Below are 9791 nucleotides of genomic sequence, written 5' to 3' on the forward strand. Positions count from 1 at the left end.
GACAGAATCTCTGTCAGGAGGAATGGGCCAAAATTCACCCAACTTATTGTGGAAAGCTTGTGGAAGGCTACCTGAAACGTTTGACCACAGTTAAACAATTTAAAGGCAATGCTACCAAATACTAATTGAGTGTATGTAAACTTCCGACTTCAACTGTATATGTTTTTTTTAATTATTATTATTTTTCTTTTTTGAGGGCTCAAAACAAGTGGGGACCTGGTCTTTATTTTATTGGTCTTTATTTTATTCAAATGGAGAGAGAGTGCCCACTGTTGATGCATCAATAACACTAGCCATGTATTTAACAGGTGTATCATTGTGTTATTATCTGACACATTATTACATTTGTTCCTCATGTATCCCCTTGTCATGGTCTACTGGTCATACTATACGTATGTCTGTGTGTTTGTGCGCGCCCTTCCTTTCTCTACCAGATGGTTTTTGTACAGCTATTCTCATTAGTTTAACCATAGTGAGTCTCTAGCACAGTAATACATTGCAGAGTCCTCTGACTTCAACTGGCTCATGTGCAGATAGAAATTAGTGCTGTCCTTCGATGCAGTGAATCGACCCTGTACTACCTGGGCATTGCTCTTGTAACTGTCAGAATAATAGTAAATTATCCATTCAAGTCCTTTTCCAGGTGCTTGGCGGATCCAGTGCATATAAGAGCTGCTGAGAGTGATTCCACTACAGGCACATGTGAGTTTGAGGGATCCTGCAGGAGTCCCCTGGACTGACTGTTCAGCCTGTGTGAGTACGACCTGACAGTGGACACCTGAGGGAGAGGAATGACAGGTCAGATCAATCAAGTAGTCACATCAGTATCACAGCAAAACAGGCTATACTGATCAGACAACAGTCAGCAACTCACAGCAGGCAGCTACCAGCAGCAGCAGCAGAGATGTAGGGAACATGGTTTGTGTTGAAGATGAAATGGTGTGAGCTGCTCTTCTCTACTCCTCGGGACTCAGAGGGACGTAACAGGACTCTCATATACAGAGAGGTTTTTATATAGGAGGAGGTAGAGGGAGAGAAAGGAACAGAGGGGCTACAGTAAGTTACATTTGCATAAGTGGAGGATATACAGTTGAAGTCGGAAGTTTACATACACCTTAGCCAAATACATTTAAACTCAGTTTTTCACTATTCCTGACATTTAATCCTAATAAAAATGCCCTGTCTTAGGTCAGTTAGGATCACCACTGTATTTTAAGAATGTGAAATGTCAGAATAATTGTAGAGAGAAATTGGTTTCAGCTTTTATTTCTTTCATCACATTCCCAGTGGGTCAGAAGTTTACATACACTCAATTAGTATTTGGTAGCTTTGCCTTTACATTTTTTAACTTGGGTCAAAGTTTTGGGTATCCTTCCACAAGCTTTCCACAATAAGTTGGGTAAGTTTTGGCCCATGGTGTAACTGAGTCAGGTTTGTAGGCCTCCTTGCTCGCACAATCTTTTTTAGTTCTGCCCACAAATTTTATATAGGATTGAGGTCAAGGCTTTGTGATGGCCACTCCAATACCTTGACTTTGTTGTCCTTAAGCCATTTTGCCACAACTTTGGAAGTGTTCTTGGGTTCATTGTCCATTTGGAAGACCCATTTGCGACCAAGCTTTAACTTCCTGACTGATGTCTTGAGATGTTGCTTCAATATAGCCACATCATTTTCCTACCTCATGATACCATCTATTTTGTGAAGTTCACCAGTCCCTCCTGCAGCAAAGCAACCCCACAACATGATGCTGCTTTATTATGGCTGTTATGGCTTTGTTTTAGTATGGTCAGGGTGTGAGTTGGGTGGGTTGTCTATGTTCGTTTTTCTATGATTTGGTATTTCTGTGTTTGGCCTGGTATGGCTCTCAATCAGAGGCAGCTGTCAATCCCTGATTGGGAACCATACTTGGGTAGCCTGGTTTCACTTTTGAGTTGTGGGTGCTTATTTTCCGTGTCAGTGTTTGTTTCCACATGGAACTGTTTCGGTTTTGTTTTTTTACATTGTCGTTTATTGTTTTGTTCACTGTTCTTATTAAAAATGAAGATGAACACTTACCACGCTGCGTATTGGTCCGATCCTTGCTACTCCTCCTCAGAAGAGGAAGATGGGCAGCAGCAGCAATCTCAGGACTCCTGGACAATGGAGGAGATTCTGGACGGCAAGGGACCTTGGGCACAACCTGGGGAATATCGCCGCCCCAAGGCAGAGCTGGAGGCAGCGAAAGCAGAGAGGCGGCGGTATGAGGAGGCAGCACGGCAGCACTCTTTTTACTGTGGATATAGATACTTTTGTACCTGTTTCCTCCAGCATCTTCACAAGGTCCTTTGCTGTTGTTCTGGGATTGATTTGCACTTTTTGCACCAAAGTAAGTTAATCTCTTGGAGACAGAACACGTCTCCTTCCTGAGCGGTATGGCGGCTGCGTGGTCCCATGGTGTTTATACTTGCGTAATATTGTTTGTACAGATAAACGTGGTACCTTCAGGCATTTGGAAATTGCTCCCAAGGATGAACCAGACTTGTGGTCTGCCCGGTCCCTCTCTGTAAAGCAGAGATGAGGAGGCAGCACGGCAGCGTGGCTGGAAGCCCGAGAGGCAGCCCCAAAAATGTATTGGGGGGGGGGACACGGGGAGTGTGGAGAAGTCAGGTAGGAGACCTGCGCCAGCTCCCTGTGCTTACCGTGGAGAGAGAGGGACCGGGCAGGCACACTTGTATTTTCAGGAATGTTTAATATGAATATTTATGAAGCGCTCACCGTATGTTGTCGAATTTGATCCCGCTAACGGGACCTGTGTGCAGAGGTTAACCTTTTCCCTGCCTGTACTGTTATCTTTTTGCAATCCCTGTGTATGACCTTTGCCTGTCCCTGGACCCAGCTACCTGCCTCCTCCTGTGGTCCTTTGCTAATAAACACCTGCTACGACCTGCCCTTGAAACCAGCATTCTGTCTCCCCTCGTATTCATCACAGCCAGAAGCCTGTTTTTTTGGTAAGGGAAGCCGCAGTGGAGCAGGTGGAAAGCTTCAAGTTCTTCGGCGTACACATCACTGACGATCTGAAATGGTCCACCCACACAGACAGTGTGGTGAATAAGGCGCAACAGTGGAAGAGGCTGAAGAAATTTGGTTGGGCTCCTAAAACCCTCACAGAACCCTTCTACAGAAGTACAATTGTGAGCATCCTGTTGGGCTGTATCACCATCTGGTATGGCAACAGCACCGCCCTCAACCGCAGAACTCTCCAGTGGGTGGTGCGGTCCACCTACTGCATCATTGGGGGCAAACTACCTGCCCTCCAGGACACCTACAGCACAGGAAGGCCAAAAAGATCATCAAGGACATCAACCACCCGAGCCACTGCCTGTTGAAGGCGAGGTCAATACAGGTGCATCAAAGCTGGGACCAAGAGACTGAAAAACAGTTTATATATTGTATTCTATTCTATGCTACTCCGACATTGCTCGTCCTAGTATTTACATACTCCTTCCATTATTTTATGTTTAGGTTTCTGTATATTGTGTATTGGTTTGAATTGTTGGATATTACTGCACTGTTGGAGCAAGAAACCCAAACATTTCTCTATATTCGCAAGAACATCTTCTACACATGTGTATGTGACCAATAAAATGTACAGCAGCAGACATGGAAGGAACATGGTTTGTGTTGAAGCTGAATTGGTGGGAGATGCTCTTGTTAGACATTGTTTAAGTGGGGAAAGTGCCAGAGGGTGGGTTTGCATTGATATAAAGATATGGGGCGGGGGGGGGGGGGGGGGGTATACTGTATTAGTGGGCATAGTGAAGCACTTCTGTTTTGATTTAAGAGGGTCAACAATTAAGGATGTGTATTTTTTATGGAAAACAATTTTTCATACCTTTGAGACAATGAGCTCGATTTTGATTGTCTCAGTGAGCAGCAGGTAGCCTAGCAGTTAAGAGCGTTGGGCCAGTAACTGAAAGTTTGCTGCTTTCAATCCTTGAGCCTACTGGGTGAAAAATCTGTCAATATGCCCTTGAGTAAGGCACTTAACCCTAATTGCTCCTGTAAATCGCTCTGGATTAGAGCGTCTGCTAAATTACTAACATGTACTCTTTCAGCGTTTGGAACTTGTTTTTACATGTTATATTATGTAGCAATAACAGCTTGGAGCTTTAGACTATATTGTGCATACATATATTTGTCTACGCTCATCGTTTAATATCATATCAAACTACTATAAACTAGAAACTATATAAACTAAATTCATGATTCCATGAGGTGATTTGGCTTTATTTTATTAAAGTTAATATGGCCCCCTCCTGGGAGATACATAAAACTCCTACTGTTTAAAGGTTGAGTGAGTTTTAGTATAGGTCTGGTGGTGGTTTGTATCACTGTGGAGGCGAGCACAATAATACACAGCTGTGTCCTCAGTCTGCAGACTCTGTCCTGTTAAAGTCACAGTATTGCTGGAGGAGTCTACTGTGAGGCTGAACTTATTTTTCAGGGAGTCTTTGTGGTGCGTTCCTCCAGTATATTTCATTCCAATCCACTCCAGTGTTTTCCCTGCAGGCTGCCGGATCCAAGCTGTGTAATAGCTACCTACAGAATATGAAACCTTACAAGAGATGGTCAGTGGTTGACCTGACTGGACAGTCATAGAGGCTGGCTGAGTGAGTTCTTCACAGTGAACACCTGAGAAAATAAAACCACAACAGAAAAACATTCATGTTAGTCATTCCAAATAGCATTATAAACAAGTTTTAACAAGACTAAAGCCATTGTTAAGTGGCATGTTTATCCCCCAAATCCAGAGAGACTCACAGGAGGCAGCTGCCAGCATCAGCAGTAGAGATGCAGGGTACATGGTTTGTGTTGAAGCTGAACTGGTGGCGGTTGCTCTTCTCTACTCTCCAGGACTCAGAGTTCCTCTAAAGGCAGACCCTGTTTAAGTACTGAAAGGATCCGGGGGAGGGTTTGCATTGACGTAGAGAGATGGGGGGAGAGGGGTATTTAGGGAGACCTGACAGGGAGACACTAAAACAGCACAGATGTGTATTCATTTATTTTTTTAATATATAGCTTTTGTGTGGATATATCCTGTATACTGAACAAAATATTAACGCAACATGTAAAGTGTTGGTCCCATGTTTCATGAGCTGAAATAAAAGATCCCCGAAATGTTACATATGCACAAAAAGCTTATTTCTCTCAAATTGTACGCAGAAATCTGTTTACATTCCTGTTAGTGAGCATTTTTACTTTGCCAAGATAATCCAGGTGTGGCATATCAAGAAGCTGATTAAACAGCATGGTCATTACACAGATGCATATTGCGTTGGGGACAGTAAAAGGCTCAAATTTGCTGTTTTTTCACACAACACAATGACACAGATGTCTCAAGTTTTGAGGGAGCGTGCAATTGGCGTGCTGACTGCAGGAATGTCCACCAGAGCCATTTCCAGAGAATGCAATGTCATTTCTATACCAATATTGTCAAAGGTGTGTACGGGAGGCGAAGTCAGGTGCATTTGAGCAGAGTGTAATGAACAGGCGCACTTTTAAACAATGTGTAACAAGACAAGAGCATCTCCCACCAGTTCAGCTTCAACACAAACCATGTTCCTTCCATGTCTGCTGCTGCCACTTTGACAACATTGGTGATTTCCTTCAACAGGTGTTCATGGTCAGACACTGACTGAGTCTTAACATGTATGTTAATAAACCTGGAGAATCACACAAACTGACCTGTACTATGAAGAGGGTTAAACCAAGGCCTCGTACCTTTTAAAGGGTTAATAATTGATGTTATGATAAACTGTAAGGTCTCCTCTTCTAGGAGGTGTATTAAAATCTGTTTTTGAGTGTTGTGCCCTTCAGACACTATCAGAAGAAGGAAAAGTACAGTACATTCATACTCCTCCTGTCTGGGAGAGTTGCCTGTGGGGGTATAAACCTTCATGTATACACCCTTGCTGTATTAGTAAATAGACCTACCCATGTGTTACTGACCCATGTTATTTTAAAAAGAAATAGTTTTGAAGTAATATTTTTTCCCTTGGAAGGAGAAGATTGTGGAGGTTACACCAAAGTTTATACCAGCTATAAATTATCTTGAACCCTTTACTATTTCGTGGTTGCTCCACATAGGACGATTATTTTACACCACCCATACATTCCATGGTATTCAGTTATTATTTATTTATCACCCTGCTTTAAATAAACTTACACAAGTTAATTTACAGCTAGGGGTTCTGCTAGCGGAACGTTTCGACAACATCCGGTGAAATTGCAGAGTGTGAAATTCCCCCAAAAAATATTAGAAATTGTAACGGTCGTCGTCGTCTGATGAGAAAGAATCGGATGAAAGCGCAGCGTGGTATGTGTTCATGACTTTTATTAAACTGAATTCTGAAACAAACATAACAAGGTGCAAAAAGAAACCGAAACAGTCCTGTCAGGTGCAGAACACTAAACAGAAAACAACTACCCACAAAACATAGGTGGGAATAAGCTACCTAAGTATGGTTCCCAATCAGAGACAACGATAGTCAGCTGTCCCTGATTGAGAACCATACCCGGCCAAAACAAAGAAATACAAAACATAGAAAAAGGAACATAGAATGCCCACCCCAAATCACACCTTGAACAAACCAAAATAGAGACATAAAAAGCTCTCTAAGGTCAGTGCGTGACAGATGTATTTAACTTTCATACAATCACAAGTGCAATACACCAAAATACAGTTTAACTTCTTGTTAATCTAGCCACTGTGTCAGATTCAAAAAGGCTTTACGGTGAAAGCAAACCATGCTGTTATCTGAGGACAGCACCCCATCAAACAAACACATGACAATCATAATTCAACCTGCCAGGCGTGACACAAAACTCAGAAATAACTATATAATTTCATGCCTTACCTTTGAAGATCTTCTTCTGTTGGCACTCCAATATTTCCCATAAACATCATAAATGGTCCTTTTGTTCGATAAATTATATCTCCATAATGTCAATTTATTTTGCACGTTTGACTGATAAAAACACCGGTTCCAAATCGCGGAACATGACAACAAAATATCTAATAAGTTACCTTTAACTTTGTCCAAACATTTCTAACAACTTTTCTATTACAACTTTAGGTATTTTTTACGTAAATAATCTATAAAATTTAAGACGGAATAAACTGCGGATAAAAACGAAGTGGAGCGAGCGTTCAGGTCGCCCGCCCCAACCACAACAGTACGCTTGCCTATCCACCCAGATAGGAAATGGCTACTTCTTCATTTCTCAAAGGAAAAACATCAACCAATTTCTAAAGTCTGTTGACATCTAGTGGAAGTGATAGGAACTGCAAGCAAGTGTCTTAGAAATCTAGATCCACATAGAAACCCACATAGAAACCCATTGAAAACACCTAAAAAAACTATTCCTTGATGGTTTGTCCTCTGGGTTTTGCCTGCCAAATAAGTTATGTTATACTCACAGACAAGTTTAGAGTGTTTTCTATCCAAATCTACCAATTATATGCCTATCCTAGCTTCTGGGCCTGAGTTGCAGCCAGTTTACTTTGGGCACGCTTTTCATCCGGATGTGAAAATACCACCCCCTAGCCCAAAGATGTTTTAAGTAGGGAAAGGGCCAGAGGGTGGGTTTGCATTGATATTAAGAAATGGGGGTGGGGTATACTGTAGGAGTTGGCATAGTGAAGCACCTATGTTTTGATTAAGGATGTATTTTTTACAGAAACTATATTTATACCTTTGAGACAATGAGCTCCATGTTGACTGTCTCCGTGAGCAGCAGGTAGCCTAGCAGTTAAGAGCGTTGGGCCAGTAACCGAAAGTTAGCTGATTTGAAATCCTGAGTTGACTGAGTGAAAAATCCAGAGCGATTTACAGGAGCAATTTGGGTTAATTAAGTGCCTTGCTCAACGGCATATCAACAGATTTTTCACCGTTGAATCAGGAATTCACATCAGCGAACTTTCGGTCACTGACCCAATGCTAGGCTACCTGCTGCTCACTGAGACAGTAAACATGGAGCTCATTGTCTCAAAGGTATGAAACATGGTTTGGAGTATATTGTGCAAACATTTATTTATGTCTATTCTCATCATCCCCTCATCATATCAAACTAGCTTAATAAACTAGTAGTAACTATATAAACTACATTCATCATTCCATGAGGGGATTTGGCTTTATTTTATTAAGAAGGTTAATATCGCCCCCTCCTGGTAGATACATAAAACTCCTACTGTTGAAGGGGTTAGTGAATTTTATTATAGGTCTGGTGCTGGTTTGTATCACTGTGGAGGCGAGCACAAAAATACACAGCTGTGTCCTCAGTCTGCAGACTCTCTCCTGTAAAAACAATGTGTTGCTGGAAGTGGCTCCAGTGATAATGAACTTGTTTTTAAGTTACACTTTATAAGCTATGCTTCCACCATTATTGATACAGTATATCCAATCCACTCCAGTGTTTTCCCTACAGGCTGTCAAATTCAATTTGCACTAGAGCTAGTAACAGAATATGAGACCTTACAGGAGATGGACAGTGGTTGATCTGGCTGAACAGTTATAGAGGCTGGCTGAGTTCAGAACTCTGTAAACCTGTGAAAGAGAGTAGAATGAACATGATTAAAAACATTTCACAATTACATTAAAGTCAATACAGCAGTAGAGATGGAGGGAACATGGTTAGTGTTGAAGCTGAACTGGTGGGTGTGGTTCTTTACTCTCCAGGACTCAGAGGGACATACTAGTACAGAGTTGTTTTACAGGGAGAACGTAACGCGCCGATCTAAAAATAGATTTTTTATATAAATATGCACTTTAGCAAACAAAACATACATGTATTGTGTAACATGAAGTCCTATGAGTGTCATCTGATGAAGATCATCAAAGGTTAGTGATTAATTTTATCAATATTTCTGCTTTTTGTGACTTTGGCTGGAAAAATGACTGTGTTTTTCTGTAATATATTCAACCGTATGTTCCCTGTATTCTATATATATGTATGTATGTATATGTATGTATATGTATGTATGTATGTATGTATGTATGTGTGTATGTGTATGTGTGTGTGTGTGTGTGTGTGTGTGTGTGTGTGTGTGTGTGTGTGTGTGTGTGTGTGTGTGTGTGTGTGTGTGTGTGTGTTTATTATACCTTATTATACCTGTTGATACAGGGCTCATATGTGAAACTATTCTAACTGAACATTTTCTTTCACAGTTACACTGACTCCGAATGGGAGCCCCCAGTGCCAAGGTGTCCATCCCCCACTGAAGCTGGTTCATCCAGCCGGACACCTGTTGTCTCAGCGCTACTGGGGCATGGACCGAGAAAATAAATTCCCATTCCAACTGCAAAAAAGGTCTACAACAAGAGCATGGGAGGTGTGGGCTGAGCTGTGGTGAATGCATTCATCCTACACAAGGAAATGGCTAAGAGCTGTGGAAAGCCCCCACATCTCACAGCTAGCCTTCAGAAATATGCATATTCTAGCATCTTGTCCTGTCAAAATAGCCCGTTTACTTTGGGGACGTTATTTTTCCAAAAATGAAAATAGTGCCCCCTAGATTCAAGAGGTTATAAACATCTTAAAGATTGATTCTATACTTCGTTTGACATGTTTCTACGGACTGTAATGGAACGTTTGAACTTTGTCTGGATCTAGTGCTCGCGCCTCATGAAGATGGATTACTGGGCTGAACGCCCTAACAACAAGGAGGAATTTGGACATAAATGATGAACTTTGTCGAACAAATCAAACATTTATTGTGGAACTGGGATTCCTGGGAGTGCATTCTGATGAAG

At 41.8% G+C, this 9791-nt stretch overlaps 2 gene segments (V, D, J or C); both read right to left on the bottom strand.

Moving 5' to 3' along the window:
- Positions 1-243: 243 nt before the first annotated feature.
- Positions 244-1008, bottom strand: LOC110486758. The segment is given in 2 exon segments: positions 244-778; positions 875-1008. Coding segments are annotated over 2 exon segments (363 nt in total).
- A 3307-nt stretch (positions 1009-4315) lies between these two features.
- On the bottom strand, positions 4316-4934 carry LOC118938090. The segment is given in 2 exon segments: positions 4316-4671; positions 4801-4934. Coding segments are annotated over 2 exon segments (399 nt in total).
- Positions 4935-9791: the final 4857 nt, after the last annotated feature.

The sequence above is a fragment of the Oncorhynchus mykiss genome, chromosome 13, assembly GCF_013265735.2.
Source record: "Oncorhynchus mykiss isolate Arlee chromosome 13, USDA_OmykA_1.1, whole genome shotgun sequence".
NCBI lineage: Eukaryota > Metazoa > Chordata > Actinopteri > Salmoniformes > Salmonidae > Oncorhynchus > Oncorhynchus mykiss.